Consider the following 17,230-nt stretch of genomic DNA (forward strand, 5'->3'; position numbering starts at 1 on the left):
CACAACTGCCATGGCCTTGTTTTACCACAATGAAAGGCTTTCCAAGCCACTAATTGAAGAGTACAAACTCCAGTGTTTATAGCGGAAAGTCGGTAGTGCTGTACGAACGGTTTTAGGAAGATAGTGTAAGCTTTCATGATGGCCTGTGAAGTGCAAACTGACCTGGTGTCATCTGTGATTACTTAACCCTTCAACTTCCTGTGAGAAACACATTCAGCCTTTGCTAAATCATTTAAATAGCGTTCTCAGCTAAAGTCTTCAAAAGAACAATCACACAGGGAAGGCTTGATAATCTCATGAGCTACAGAATTTTTTTGGGGCATCATAAAATGAACATTTGAACATTTGATGACTAAAAATGGTATCTAGGTAGGCATCTCACTTGGTTTTAAAACTGTGATGTCCAAAATCGATGTCTGGGTAGGCAGCCCACTAGGTTTCAGAACATAGATAGCACCACAAAAGACATTTCAGAGATGTTCGATATCAGTAATATTACACCAAGCGATCAATCTTAAATAAAGTCATTGAATTTCAAGTTATCATTACAGTACTTTCGGCCACGATGGATTGAAGTTAGGCACAGCGGCATAAATCGATTTGAGTCCTCAGTGAACATCGCATTACACCAACTGCCAAGGGCACGTGCAATAGATTTATTTACAGTCCCGTCATGTACAGATTTCCCATGTATATAGTCCTTCATGTAGCGCCATAAATCATTTTTTCATCAAATAACGATAAATGTTCTCAAGATCATAGATTCAGCCCCAGTTGCATTGGGATATATTTTTTAACATACGGTCATATTTATCTTATGAGCTTGCCTATGCACACGTGTGTGTATGTGTGTGATGGTTACGGACCTGTACAGCACAGTTCCACTTGACATTTCTTTATTATAGGAGGCTGAGTTATGGCCTAGGTGTGTGTGTGTGTCTGTGTGTTACACCAAAGACCTGACCGCAGTCATTGGAGAAATCCATGTTCCTCGGAGGCTATTTTAAAAGCCATTGAGCACAAGCACAATGAATGAGTAAAAGGCCATAAATCTACTTTTTAAACCAACATGGCCGCCTCTCTGGCCCAACTAATGCTCTCACACCCCATTACACTTTGCACATTAAACGCCTGCGTTATTAACCGGCCATAACCCTGGGATAAAAACCAACCAGACATGGCCTGATTAGCACCCTTCTCCACTTTAGAAAAATGGCCAGAGAGACAGAGAACGAGAGGAGAGGAGAGGAGAAGAGAGGTAGAAAACAAGCCACAAAGTGAGTGGCAGCCTCATTGTCTGGGCGTCCCATTGTTGAGAATGCTTTCAGCAATACCCTCCCTACATCTCTCCACCAAATGTCCCTCTCTTCTCCTCTCCAGACCCCTCCACCCCCCTTCTAAATCCAATCGTCAGAGAGGCGTGCAAACAAAAGCAGACATCTTTCTAGCGGTGGGACAGGCTTAACCCCTCCTGCTTGTCCCCCACTTAGTTTAATGCGATTATTACATCCAAATAAACTCCTAAATAAGGTGTTCGCAAGTGTGTTTTCACACTTAAATGTATGCAAATATACATGCAAACTTTACAGGGTGTGTTAATACAGATTAGGACCACTTGCATGGTAATGCAATAAGTGCAAAAAGGTGACTGCAATAAGTGAACACACAAGCACAATTTTACCATCAAGGATGCAGTGTCTCTTTCTGCAATTCTGTTTCCCTTGCGCACACACATGCATTATCCTGCATGCATGCACGCGCATCTTCAAACACTTCTCTATAGCTGTATCAACTCTTCAGTCTTTTAAGAGACTCCTATTTGAACCGTAGGGAAGAGAAACAAGAGTGGGAAATGTTGCAAGCTGCACATTTTTACGGCTGGCAAGACAAGTGCAGGCGGTACAGCACAGGCAGGGTCTCGCAATTTGACAAAAACACAACTGCATGTATGCTCCGCTCAAACGGCCTACAAACGGCATGTCAACGGACCGCACCAACAAAACCGCAGGGCTGCCGTCAACCAAACATTCCTGAAACGGCTTGCTGCATGCCTGCAGCTATGAACAACAGCAAACCTTTCGGAGCTAGCTGGATCTGTGTGTATGTGTGTGCATGCATGTCTTTGTGTGCTGTCCAGGGACAGCTTTACCTCAGCAGCAGTTCTTCTGTGCTCCTCATGGAGACAGCGCTGTTCGCGGTGGATGGGTATCGCATGCTGTCCACACACACACTCGGCACAAAGCCCAGCTCAGACGAGTGCTCCAACATCGCCGTTACTCCGAACGCAAGCATGCACTACACACTCACACAATCCTTGTGCTTTCAGTTGTGGTGAGTGTACGCTGGCCCTTTCTCTAGCGTTTGAATCCTCTCTCTCTCTCACACAGTAACACTCCCACCCATCCACCCTCACCGGCTCCCTCCTCCTTCCTCTTGTCCCTCCCTCTTCCCGTCTGATTCACTGGGCTGTGATAACCCTTTCTGACAGCTCATGTTGTTTTTGGGCCAATGCTAGAGCTGTTAGCCTGGTGCTGGCTATCACCGAGAAGCCTGCTGTTGTCCAGGATGCCCAACACCCCTTAGGAGAGCTCTTATCTTGTATCTGTACAAGAATAACAACTAAAGAAGTGCCATTCGAACACCTTAAAGAAGTAGGCGAAACTATAGACAGGTCTGGTACAACAATTTTGTATCTCTCAAGAACGTCCATATTTGTCCAAATATTATTTGTCAACATATGCAATAGAAAGGCAGCAGAGATGGACACAAGAATGTGTCTTTTGTGAATGACCCTGGGCATACTAAAATAGGTTATGCGGAAGAAATGAAAGATAAGTTAATCAACCATACTGAGAGGTCTACTTAAAGAATAACTTTGCTTGTTTTGACACTTGGTAGTATATGTAAATGTTAGCTGCATCCAGATATTCCTTGGATATTATTAATTGGCAAAAGTCTACCAGATGATGCTGATATGATGTGTGGATAACATGGTGAAAGAGCAAGATTGTTCATTTACCATGGTGATGAAATTATGGTACAATTTTTAAAAGGTTATACAGTAAACTGGACTTGTCTTCTCTTGGAGTGTTTTTCTCCCATTTAGTGTGCCAAGTTTTGAAAAAGTTCAGTGATTCAGGGTTAGGTTTTGCATCAGTGCGCTACTCATGAACTGTGTTTTTTTTTTTTTTTGAGACAACCCCAGAGACTTTTTGAGGACCACTGTTTTGCTAAATTAGTTTTGCGGTTGGAAAGCAGAAAATCAACAGGGACATGGATTAGTTTAAATGAGGGTTCTGAGTGTAAGTGTTTTATGTGCAATTCTAAGAAGCCCATTTTTTCTCCCAATGGGCACATTTTGTTAAAGAGTCACACTCATCTGAAAACAACCTCTTGTCATTGCTCTTTTTTTTCACCATCTGTTTTTACCCCTCCATCTCTCTCTCTCATTCTCTCTATTCTAGAAAAACACATTTACCTCCTCTCTCTTTAAATGTCTCCTCCCTTCACAAGTTTCTCACTCCCTCTCTTTTCCAAATGTCTGCATATCTGCCTGTTTAAAAATGCATTGTGTTTATTACGGCTCATGAAAGTTTCATCGCAAGAAAAACACATCAGAGGATCAAGGGCACCGATTCATTAAAGGACAAAACTTTGCGTTGCACCTTGCACTTTTGGCTACGATCATTCACAACACTTGCAATAAATGCCAGAGTAATTTGTTTACCAAACACCTGCGGTCCTGAGGTGCCCCATTAATGTCCTATAACTGTACCTACTGCAATAGATGCTGACCCCATAACTTCAAAAAAGATGTTTTCCTTCTACGTTGATCTGGAATCTGCATTATGCTGGCCAGAGTGAATCCGATTACAGATGTCATGCAAATAAAATTGGTTAGGAGTGTAAAAAAAACAGTTCAAAATGCTTCATCTGCCACCTCCTTTTCTATCTCTCCATCTGTCTTTTTCTATCGTCAGCCCCTCTGACAGTCTCACATGATCTAGTCAGTGTAAATGTAATTGTTGTCCAGCAGTGAGTGTTTCTGAGTGGCAGGCATATAGTTAAATGTGGGCAGGAAACTTAATGGCTAGATGAAATGCCAAATGTATTACCAATCATTCAAACTATTTTTCATTGTGACTCGCAAAAGCCTGTAATTTTTTGGCAATTGTTTTGCAACTGGAAAATCTACCCTTCTGTCTGTGTGAGGGTTGAAGTCAAGCTGTTATTGACAGCCAAAAATAAAATATATGCCAGGGGTGATAACTGGTTTCCTATGATCTATGGCAATGGAATTTGATTAGCCGAGTCTGAGGCAGATGCCTGATCACACTCAATTGGTTTAGTCCATAGGGCTCATTATGAGTGATTAGTATAATAGAAGAGAAGAGAAGAGAAGAGAAGGGAAGAGAAGAGAAGAGAAGAGAAGAGAAGAGAAGAGAAGAGAAGAGAAGAGAAGAGAAGAGAAGAGAAGAGAAGATGATCACACTCAATTGGTTGAGTCCATAGGGCCCATTATGAGTGATTAGTGCAATATAAGAGAAGAGAAGAGAAGAGAAGGGAAGAGAAGGGAAGGGAAGGGAATGGAAGAGAAGAGAAGAGAAGAGAAGAGAAGAGAAGAGAAGAGAAGAGAAGAGAAGAGAAGAGAAGAGAAGAGAAGAGAAGAGAAGAGAAGAGAAGGGAAGGGAAGGGAAGGGAAGAGAAGAGTCCAAATGAGATGAAACAGGATGAGACAAGATAAAACAAAATGACAAGAGATGTGACTAGATGGGGAAAGACAAAAAGGGTATAGACAACAACAAAGATGATGAAATAAGGAAAACAAAAATTAAACGAAAAGCAAACAGGTAAGAACCAATAAGAATCCATATGAAGATGAGAAATGAAGAACTGATTAAATCATTCAAGAAAAAAGACAAAGAGGTGAGAACAGAATAGACCACAGAATGTCAGACATGATGAAAGAAAATTGGCAAAAAGGAAAACATGAGGTGAGGCAAGTGAAGAAAAGAATAACAAGAGGTGAGACAAGATGAGATAAAATGAGAAAAGAAGAGACAAAATGAAAAGGTAAGAATAGAAGTAAAAAGATGAGGACACAAGAATAGGAGGGATAAAATGAAAATGGGAGTTGAAATGAGACAAAAAGAAAAAGAATAGGACAGATGAGCAAAGATGAGTCTAAGACAAGATGAGATCAAATGAGAAGATAGACAAGATGAGACAAATAAAATGATAAGAAGCGAAATAAAGAGACGAGTACACAATACGATAAGAAATGAGGAGTGACACGCTCAGAGAAGATGAAAAGAGAAGTGACTAGGCAAGACAGAACAAAAAACTATGCCGAAAAAGTGTAGTGAGAGAGATCTTTGCATGTATAGACAGTGTCCTGGGACAATGTGTGCCGACACACACATACACACACACACACACACACACACACACACACACAAACAAAGCCAAAGCAGGCCAATTATAAAATCATTTACAGTCCATCGCACAAACATAACATTCTCTGTCAAATAGTTGTATTGCATTTTCAGTTCAATGAAATGACCTAGTTAGAGTATCTTCCTGCCTCTCCATCCCCTGTACTTTGCTGCATTATTCCCACTCTCTCAATCCTCTATTCAGTTTAGTCTGTATGAATCTATACCGTTCTGCTGCGTTTAATACCTACTCTCTTTCTCTCACTCTCACTCTCTTCTGCCTAACTATCTTGTCTATAACGGCGATTAAAAGGTCAATGGCCAATCACTCCTAGCCATAACAGCCCATCTTGAATGGCTGCATATGTGGCAACTATTCACTAGGCTACTCTTTTGGGTATTTCATCTCAGAATAGTCCTGAAATGTCCAGGTAAAAACTGTGTTTATTGTTCCCTCAGGTGCTTCCAAATACAGTCTTAGCAGGCACATTGTGCACATACTTGAATTCAAAAACAGTTTTAACAGAACACAGCCAAACACAGGGGGATGAGATGTGTTTTTAATATCTAGGCTTGTCGCCAGTTATTCATAAGTACAATATTAAAAAGACATAAGACATTTTTACAATGGCACAGTGACACAAGATCAATTTTAACTTAGTCGCAGCCTCATTCAGACTCTGTTCACTTACTGCAGCAGTATTTGAAGTCATTCATCTGTTATTGCATGATAATAATAATGTAATAATATTGTAATAAGCAGTAAAAACATGCAAAACTGTGATTTGTCACTGTACGTCTCAAGCAGACAGTCTCTTCCTGTCTAAGTGATTGGTTCTTGGCCAAAATATGCTGTAATAGGTACTACAGTAGGTAGACAGCCTAATTGGGCTTTACGCCGCGGCGGCAACTGTAATTCAGTCCCGTGTTAAAATCATTCGCAAAACTACCGCCAGGTGGTGCAAAGGGATGGATTGCGAAATGAATGTAATTGTAAAATGAGAAAAAAGGAAGAAGTAAAACAACAATAACATGATGATATAACATTGTAACGTCATCAAAAATTAAAAGAAGACCTTTACACAAAGGATCATATGCATGCTATTGTTATTAAACAGTAAATAAATATAAGGCCCATGTATGTATATATATATATATATATATATATATATATATATATATATATTTATTTATATATATATATATATATATATATATATATATATATATATATACGGATAAAAACCTAAATGTTTTCATTTCATTTTCATTTCGGTTCATTCTTGGTTTAAAAAAAAATCTTCAGGTTCCATATGCAGAGTGAAATGGGAACGGTCCAGCATTTAGCAATAATTATTATTAACGCTGTTTTTATTCTTGATTTTTTCAAACTACTAACACTTTGCAATTTTGAATTATGCCTTATGTGTGTCCAAAAATTGAGTATTGTTTCAGCTGTTTGATTCACTCTGGTGTCTCGTGCACATATTCACTGGAAACAGCAGTCGTTCACCAGACATTCAGCGTAAGCAGCGATCCACTTACTACACATATTGTTAATTATGATTTTTTCCATCGATACTGAAACACGCGTGTACAACAAAGCCTATTTTACCTCATGAATAATACTTAAGCTTCAAATGGACAACATCACGAATATGGAAACGGATTTCTCCCGAGTGAGAGAATGAGAAAGCCCAACCTTACCTTATGCTTAGGTTTAAATTATTATTATTTTTTGTTTGTTTATAGCTAAGCCTATATTATTATATACTGCATTTATATTTATCCATTAGAATTCTATATTTTTAATTCTTGTTTTGTTCTGATATATTTGTTCAATTTAAAGGATTTGTTGTAAATTGAAGGGAATTAAATATATCCTGTTTGTACATGATAACATTATTAGGCCAGCCGTTTTTATAATGATGTAAAAAAAATGCAATTTAAACATGAATTATATAATATAAAAAAAACATGCAGCAAACGAAAATAGGTGATTAATACATTAAAATTAAACTTATACACTATTAATTTTTTTTTTCTCACACAAACTTAATTTATTTTTTTAGCGTGTTTCAAAATAAATAAATAAAGAAAACATGCAGCAAAACCTAACCCTGAATCACTGAACTTTTTCAAAACTTGGCACACTAAATGGGAGAGAAAAAAAAAGGCGATTAATCCGTTAAAATTTGTTACTCTGGATTAACAGTAATTATAAGTATTATATACATGAGAGCAGAGCCTGCATGGGCCTAATCTAGGCAATTTTTTTTCATTGCATCTGAAAATGAATGTTCATCACATTCACTTCACGCGCTCTGGCGCAGATCCCCCTCTCGCGTTGCTCAGCTGTGGATGATTTAAAAATGTTTGATATAAAGGTTGCTGTCCCATTTTATACAGGAGTTTTTCATGTAAAAAAATCTAATTATATTATTAACACAAGTTCTTTTAGGCTATTTAACATGCACTGTGACATTTTACCATTTTTAATTTATAAACTCCTTGATATTTTAAAGTTAGTTTAATAGTATTTAAATTCAAGTTTAAAAATAGGGTTTAACTGCTAAATATCAACAACCATACTGCATGTGAATAAATAAAATACATACTTTATAACATTTCATTATTCATAAAATGCATAACATTTCTGGTGTTTGGATTTGTACTTCAATATAATGAGCTCCAAGTTTAAGAATAGCCCTAGACTGGTTCTCTCTCTCTCTCTCTCTCTCTCTCTCTCTCTCTCTCTCTCTCTCTCTCTCTCTCTCTCTCTCTCTTTCTCTCTCTCTCTCTTTCTCTCTCTCTCTCTCTCTCTCTCTCTCTCTTTCTCTCTTTCTCTCTCTCTCTCTCTCTCTCTCTCTCTCTCTCTATTTAACAGCATTAGCTCAATAAAATATCTCTTCCTTCAGGTAGAATGAATGTTTCCTGCTTGCTAAATGTTGGTCTCATGACCAATAAGTTGTATTCGCCTCAATCTGATTCAGTAAAGTCAAACTGCAGACAGTGAAGCTGCTTCACTGAGCTCGAGTCCTGGCGCTGTGAGGCGCCGGGACTAATATCTAAATATATATATCTAATATCTAAAAGATATTAGATATTAAAGATATTAAAAAGACTATATATCTAATATCTAAAATAAAATAATACCATGTAGCTTAGAGAAAATATAAGCACAGACTCAGGCACAGGCTTGACATTTATCCTGCTTGAATTTGTTCTAATAAATGCACATAACTTCATAAGTACCAAACCAAACTTTAACTTTAACAAATATCTGTGAATATTACATATTAAATATATTAAATATTTTAACTATAGTCTTTTTATTTTTTATTTTCCGTGACTGAAGCCGTCCAATGTAACACATCAGCGAGGCAAAACTGACGTCTATTTGCGAAAATGTGCTTTGATGCGCTTGTTTTATAACTTGTGGTTAAAGCGCCACTCACTGGTCAAAAGCTGCAAATGCACTTTAAAGACGCCGCGGCGGTAAAAAGGGCCTTTAGGCTGTCTACTTAGTGTATACAATGGTAGGTTGTAAAGGGTAATGTGCTTCCAGCTGGTCATTATTGAAAAATAAATGCATAAAGTATGATCAGGACCCTGATTTGGAGTCATTTTTACTGGAAGATGTTTTTATAGCGTCTAACGCTTCTAAGAAAAAAAAAAAAAAGAGGTAAAAGAGTAGCACCAGTTTCAGTAACCTGGATGAACGGTCTAATATACAAAGCTGTTATGAATGATTGGTTTTATTTGACCATTGAATGCGATGACTAACCAATCGGAATCAAGTATTCTGGAGGGCAATAATAGAAGGGTAAAATAAAGGCCTGTTCACATCAAAGATGATATCTGTAACCATACCTATATGGGCATTCACACCAATAGACGATAACATTCTGTTTATTATAAGTGAGCGCTGCAGTTATGTAGTCTGTCACTTTAGATGTTCAATCTCTTTAAAGTCGCATGGATTCTGATTGGCTGCCAATTCTTTTTTTACATGATTCAAACAATATTGTTTGTCTTTTATGGTATCATTGTAACACTGGTGTGGTAATCATCCTTGATGTAAACAGTCCTGAAACAAATGACATTTCCTTTGAGAACAGCTGAATGATGCAGTATTTGAAATATTTTGCATGACAGCCACTGGACATGCAATGCCATTTGTGGCACCAGTAACACTGAGACTTTGCAATGTGTGTGTGTTTCCTAAAGCAGGTCAGGCTGACGCAATTCACAGAGGCTCTGCCTTTATTATTAAATGTTATCGAGCCTTAAAAAGATGGAATATCAAAGGAATATCCCAGAGGGTGGAGAAAGGGACAACGGGAGTGAAATGTAAGGTGTTTTTGAGAGTTCTTGAGCTAACATTAATAAAATAAGGATTACCTGACGTCAGCACTGTGCCATTTCACCTATTCAAAACAGCATTTGGCTCTCTTTGACCGGCACTTTCAGATTATTTTACCTCCTTTTGTCTCTCTCAGGCCTAAAAACCTTTCATCTCTATCAGAATGTAGCCCATGTGGGACCCTCAGAAAAAGGAAGACCCTCAATTCATTCCCCCTTTCTTTCTCGTTCTGCAGGAGGAATGCACCAAAACACAGATGAATAATTTATTTTTTATTTTTTTTCAAAGAAAAGGTTTGACGCAGCAGTATGTAAGAAATAGCTGAAACATGCATGAGAAACACGAGTCCACAATCAGATTGCTGATATGAAGAATTAATCTTATCTTTAAAACCCATGACAGGACAACATGAAAGGACGGCAGTGAATGGTTCTTAAGTTTGTTCTCCCTATTACGGAGATGAGTTGAGATAAACCTCCTATTGTTCCTGTGAGAATGTTATTACAGCCAATCAAATACAAACAATGCCCCTTTTTAATTTAAGACAACCAATCTGCAAAGATTAAAGACACAAAGGCCCAATCCTTGAATGACAGTTAGAGTGAAGTGTTCGATGAGCATTAATGACTATTCATGATGCTGTTCCTGGCAGATCAAAGGTTTGGCAGGAACTGTGTGTGTATATATATATATATATATATATATATATATAAGGGGAAGAGAGAAGCTCATAAGAAATTGAAAAGCTTGTTAATCTTCGACAGCTGGTGCGTGTCTTGAAGACATATAGTAGAGATTTGTATAGACTTAAACGGGACTCTGTGACTGGATCCACCAATACTTTGAAAATATAAACTTAGAACCTTGAACCTCTTTTAAGAAATGTTCTTACCACTGGAGCAATTGATATGATCAAAGCAATTCAAGCTATTCACACAGATCATCTTGCTTTCAAAAACCATATGGAACAACATTAGATTGGAAGAGAACTCTACAATTCGAAGGCGCATTTTTCAAATTTGAACTTCTTTTATTCTTAAAAGCATAGCATGCATGGCTTAAGACACTGATAAACAACAAGACGTAACAACATGGCCAAATCCATGTGTATTTAGTGACTTTTCTTTGCAAATATTTATACATGCTTATGATTAATTCAATTAACTTGTTAAATATCATCAATATTTAATTCAATTAAAAATGTAAATCCCTAAATAAACAAATCTTAATGTAATGTAATATAATAAGATTCTATCCAAAGACCTAACCCAGGCCAAAACCTGGTACTGGTTTGTGTGGTTTAACCCATGATGGATGCCTGCTGACCACAGAGCTTGTGCTCACAAACAGTTTAAGCTGTACCAGAGAGGATTTTGTTTCTCCTTGTCCTCCCATTCACACATGCACACGTGCTTGAACTTCCAAGTGATACACAGAATAAGACAGCCAGTCGGGCATGTTCTATTTTAAGCTATTAGCAGACAGAAATTAATTTGTCACCTTCCATTAGAGGCCTGATTTTGGAGTTCTGTCTCCTCAATTATTTCCTCAACCCACACATACACACAGCGGAAGCCATTTTTTCCTACTATTTATATGGAAAATGTTGTTTTTTTTTCTCCCTCTACACTGTATTCAGGTCCAAATTTGCTCTTGACTGAACTCTGTTTGTGTAAGTGTGTATGCATGTGTTTGTGTGTGCTTCCAAAGTGAAATTAGGACTATTGTGCTTCTGGGTGTAAAAATGTCTGTGTAGACACTTCAAAGCTAGCATACTCACTCTAAGCAAAATTTCTGCAAAATGATAATACACTGCTTATTGCATAGTTCATGACACTCAGTCCAGTGAATGGCACCAATAGACAGATGAATGTGTATATAGGGATATTTTATTACTTTGGTTGTTACTATCACATCAGTTTAGAAATTAAATGTCCAGGGAGCCTCCAGTAGTTTGTGAATATCTCAATATCAATAATTTTTGCAGCTTAGTTTCCCTGAATGGGTGAAATGAGGTGTCAGTTTACATTGTGGATGTGTTTTGCATATGTGTTCAGCATTAAAGGTTGGAAAGTGATTTCAATTGGGCAACAGGTTTTTTTTTTTTTTGACAACCATCAAATGCATCCACACACACACACACACACACACACACACACACACACACACACACACACACACACACACACACACACACACACACACACACACAACACACACACACACACACACACACACATGAACACATGCATGACAATGATGGCGGAGGCCAGAGGCTCAACCCTAAGAGAGATTTCTTTCACCCATACCTCACAAACGAACGAGTGATTCTCTTTCTTCAGTTTGAAGGAAGCATTCCTCTGTGTATGAGGCTGTCATCCTGACATTCATGTCTGGACTAGTTCATCTGCCCTGTGTGTGTCTGGGAAGCACTAAAATAGCTCAAATTCTACTATACTCTGCTCTATTTTTGGGATCAACCACCCAGAATACACTTGAACCTTGTGTGTGTGTGTTTTAATATGCAATCACTCTAGGGATTGTGTACCTATATGCTATGAAAGTGTGTGTCTGTGTGCATGTGAGAGAGGTTAATGGCTTAGTCCATGACTGGTCGAATCCAATAGGGGTGTTTGACGACTGATGGACCTGTCTGGACAGAGTGTGTGTGTGCGTGTGTGTGGAATTTCTAGGCAGAATGAGCCAAGCGAGAGACGTGTTCCTCCATCGGCTTTCTGAACTGACAACATTTTGCACTCACACTCATTGTGACACTGCATCCTCTTCCAGTAACATCTTACATAACATGGGCACACACAAACTCCCTCCCCCGTTTTATACACACCATCCAACTGTAAATGCTAAATGACTAAAATGAGTCAAAGATTCCACAGGTTATGACACTGCAACAGGAAGGTTCAATAAAAAGCTTATATTGTGATGTTGATGTAATATTAAGCTCAAAATGTAGATAATGGAATGAAAATTCCTTATTCACCTTCATGTCATTCCAAATAAAATAACTTCACGCGATTCTCGAGTCTCATTTGAGCTGGCAGTCCAAACGTGATGTTATTATGGTAAACAAAAACTAAACAATTTTTTTTAAGTAAAACAAAAATAAAAATAAAATAAAAATAAAACAATGCAACAAATAAAAACAAATTAAAAAAATTTAATAAAAAGAGTAACATATTTGGGTACAGCTAAAAATAAAGTATTATTTTTTAAGACAAAAAAATAAAACTAAATAAAACAGATCAAATACTATCTACTAACATTTCTAGCTAAACAAAACAAAAACAAACTGAAAAAAAGATTATAACAATAAAAAATAAAATAAATAAATACATAAAATAAGATGTAAATAATAATAATAATAAAAAAACTAATCAAATCTATTCAAATTACAATTTCAAAACAAAGAACTAATTTCTTCTAGTAAATTTTACATTTACTTGCTTCTTTATTATTGTGAATTTTACTAGCAAGTACTGCTGAAAAGAGTTTCAAAGTGAATCTTCACCAATATTACTATTTCTATTTCTATTACTAATTTTACTGTTATTATTATTATTATTATTATTATTAATGTATTTTTAGATTTTGATACATTATATATTGTAAAAGTTAAAACCTGTGCCACAGAAGAAATACAAATGGAACAATATGATGGTGAGGAAATACTGATTGAATTTTCTTTTTTGGCTGAACCATGCAATGTAAATTTAAATGTGAAATGACTGCAATATACTGAGCACATGCTTTGTCTGAGTTGCCTCTCATCTTCCTGTAAAACACATAAGCCTTGCTTTTCTCCATAAATATACTCAAATGAAGTGAAATGGCAGTCTCTTGTCTGTCTGTATGTGACAGGCCACTCTGTGCTGTCTAACTGATTTAGCTATTAAGGTCTGAGTCACCGTACGCATACACATTCACACAAGTCACATCTCCAGTATCCTCCTCTCAGATCTCATAAATATTAATCCCCTGTGAGCTCATTAGCATAGCAGCGCTGAGCTGCACCGCCATCTAGTGAGACACTTCCTCTCATGAATATTCAGAATGAGGGGGGCGCCCAGCGGTCATTAGTGTTGAAAAATCGGAGACAATAACCCAATCAGGAGTGAGGGACGGGACTTTGTGTGCGAATGTGTAATTAAGCAGAGCATTCAGACTCTTTCATGGTATTTCTGATTAGAAGCTTTCATTTATTCTAAAACTGTGTGAACTGGGCTAGATGAACAACAAATGCAAATATTTTAGTGAAACACACAACAGTACACAATGAATGAATGCAAATATGAGGCTGTTACACTGTGAGGGTATTAGTGACGTGACGCAGTGTTTGTTTAAAAGTATTATGCTTTATAGATGCCGGTATTAAAGGCTTAAGAACGGAGGATGTTCTCCATGTAGGTGGGATGTGATGTTTTTGGATTTCCTGTATTATAAATTAAATTTACATTGTGTATGGGGGCTTTTATGTAATGTTCCACCGGCTGTTCGGGGCCACTAGCGTTTTTGTGTGCGTACGTAATGTCAGACAGCTGTTTCTCGATCCAGAACATCTGTGAGGTATTAGGATTGTGAGCAACAGTAGGGCAGCACTCCAAGGTCTCACGCCTCATATCACTCAACCTACACCAGGCCTCACCGTGGAGCTCGTCCAGGTGCCTCCCCCTAAAAACAGAGATGGGGTGCTGTGGTGCAGCTCATTCAGAGGGCTGCCTAACGAACCTTTCACAAGGCCTCATCTCGGGTGGTTCATTCAGATGACTGCAAATGCTATTCAGTGGGAACAAACACTAGCCGGCTATTGTAAAATGTGAAATTGTTATTGTGGAATACCAATGGTTATGAAGACAAGAAGTCAAGAAAGAATCTGGCTCAGTAATTCATGTACGTAGAATTGGTAACTGCATAACCATGTTTATTTACTATATATTTAGATTTACACAATATAATAATTATTATTATTATTTTTTACAAAAGATTATATTATTGTATATTCGTTTGGCATTTCATTTTTTGTCGGCCTACACCCTTTAAATTCACTTACTGAAATCACAACAGCAGCAGTATGGTGTAACATTTATTTGAAACATATGTATTTGGTACTTGCTACCTTATATCTTTTCTTTTTCCTTCCATTCTTTTCATGAAAATTTGAAAACTTGTCTCGGATGTTTCCCTACATTGCTTTTTGCATACCGTATTTTCCGGACTATAAGTCACACTTTTTTTTCATAGTTTGGCTGGTCCTGCGAGTTATAGTCAGGTGCGACTTATTTATCAAAATTAATTTGACATGAACCAAGAGAAAACATTACCGTCTACAACCGCGAGAGGGCGCTCTATGCTGCTCAGTGCTCCTGTAGCCTACACTGAAGACATATGGCGCCATCTCGCGGCTGTAGATGGTAATGTTTTCTCTTGGTTCTAAATAAATGTGACTTATAGTCCAGTGCGACTTATATATGTTTTTTTTCTCTCATCATGATGTATTTTTGGACTGATGCGACTCATACTTCGGTGTGACTTATAGTCCGAAAAGTACGGTAACTCCAGGTCGTCGACACCAAGCTTCGTTGCCATTTATTTCTAGGAATTAAATGCTTTTTCTGAATCTTTAAAGTCTCTCCGCGAGCGATCGTACAGGTGCGGATATATTTGTGCAACTCAGCTATTCAACACTCCAGTGTATTCAGGAGATGCTGTTCTATGGTCGGACGTCCATGGAATGAGAAACAAACTGGGAAAAAAAATTGCACGTTAAAGAAGGTGGAAAAGGGTGGCTTGCCCACTTCAAGTTGGTGGAGAGTTCCTGCCTCAAGTGGAGGAGTTTAAGTATCTTGGGGTCTTGTTCACGAGTGAGGGAAGGATGGAACGGGAGATTGACAGACGGATCGGTGCAGCTTCTGCAGTAATGCGGTCAATGTACCGGTCTGTAGTGGTGAAGAAAGAGCTGAGCCGCAAGGCGAAGCTCTCGATTTACCGGTCAATCTACGTTCCTACTCTCACCTATGGTCATGAGCTTTGGGTCATGACCGAAAGGACAAGATCCCGGATACAGGCGGCCGAAATGTGCTTTCTCCGCAGGGTGGCTGGGCAATCCCTTAGAGATAGGGTGAGAAGCTCAGTCACCCGGGAGGAGCTCAGAGTAGAGCCGCTGCTCCTCCACATCGAGAGGGGTCAGCTGAGGTGGCTCGGGCATCTGTTCCGGATGCCTCCTGGACGCCTTCCCGGGAAGGTGTTCCGGGCGCGTCCCACTGGGAGGAGACCCCGGGGGAGACCTAGGACACGCTGGAGAGACTATGTCTCCCGGCTGGCCTGGGAACGCCTCGGTGTCCCCCCAGAAGAGCTGGAGGAAGTGTCTAGGGAGATGGAAGTCTGGGGTTCTCTGCTTAGACTGCTGTCCCCGCGACCCGGCCCCGGATAGGCGGTAGAAGATGGATGGATGGAAGAAGGTGGAGTTTCAGAACACACCAATGGAAGCTCAAAGGTGTTTTGGACTCCCCCAGAAAGTTCGCTTTGGTGAGCGGTTTCGAACTGCCGAAACAAACTCAAAATGAACTTTGTTTCATCCTGATTTTGTTCGAAATGACGTCATATCATTTCGTTCTACGATTTAGTTTGAAGTTTATCAGGGCCTTTAGGGTGACAAAAAAATAAAAAAAGAGGCAGTGAGGGGTAGACATGCAATCCATTAATAAGCTGTACTGTGTTAATTCTGAAGGTTTTTGGTCCACTGAACTATGTTTGAAAAAAAAACGAACGAACGATGCCAAGGTAAACAACAGAATGACAGTATGTCTATCTATTTTCATCTACATTAAATTAAGCCTAAGGCCTATAGTCTACACAGTACAATTTACTTAGTGATCTGTTACAATGTGATTCTTTTAAAAGTTTCTTAGAAGAGCGGTCTAATAATCAATCAAGCGAAAACAGGCCTATTCACATTCACAGAAAACATCAATCCACACAAGGGACGAACCTGAACACTTGTCATAAACATTGAAGGTTTATATGTGTAATACCCAGGGACTTTTTCATAATGTTTCTTTCTCTCCCTCTTTTCCCTTCCTCTCTCAGAGTGGATTATAAATAGTGTTGATTGACAGGTCTGGTTGGATGGTAATTAGAGCGGTTGCTGGGGTGAAGGGGGCGGGTCAGTCTCCGTGGTGATAATGAGGCCGGGTCCCACACGGCCGCCATGACGGTTCGGTAACCGCTCTCTTGCACTGCCATCCCGGCTCCCATAATTAGCGGTTGTTTTCTCTATGAGAACATAATCGCCACCGAGAGATGCAATTAGTTGACAACCGATTCCACCACCCCCACTTCATCTTGGCCCCCCACTGTTGTTAAAACCCCTGGTACCGGAAAAAAAGGACTGAAAAAAGAGAAGTGGTTTTGATGC

The 17,230-nt window shown here is 38.7% G+C and overlaps 1 protein-coding gene across 21 annotated transcripts in view; it reads right to left on the minus strand.

Annotated features, from left to right (window-relative positions):
- LOC132099050 (CUGBP Elav-like family member 2) overlaps positions 1 to 17,230 on the minus strand; it is a 157,798-nt gene that overhangs the window by 88,582 nt on the left and 51,986 nt on the right. For 12 of the 21 annotated variants that reach the window (XR_009423016.1, XM_059505455.1, XM_059505452.1 and 9 more), the window contains exon 1: positions 2,150 to 2,371. The exons of 1 other annotated variant lie outside the window; for it this stretch is intronic. Coding sequence is in view for 19 of the 20 variants with exons in the window: in XM_059505455.1 (XP_059361438.1) it covers positions 2,150 to 2,292 (143 nt within the window). In the remaining variant the exon portion in view is untranslated. Of the gene's footprint in view, positions 1 to 2,149; positions 2,372 to 17,230 lie in introns of those variants that run through there. 8 more of the 21 variants (XM_059505462.1, XM_059505465.1, XM_059505463.1 and 5 more) reach the window with 1 other exon arrangement.

This window comes from Carassius carassius, chromosome 22, assembly GCF_963082965.1.
Source record: "Carassius carassius chromosome 22, fCarCar2.1, whole genome shotgun sequence".
NCBI classification, from domain to species: domain Eukaryota; kingdom Metazoa; phylum Chordata; class Actinopteri; order Cypriniformes; family Cyprinidae; genus Carassius; species Carassius carassius.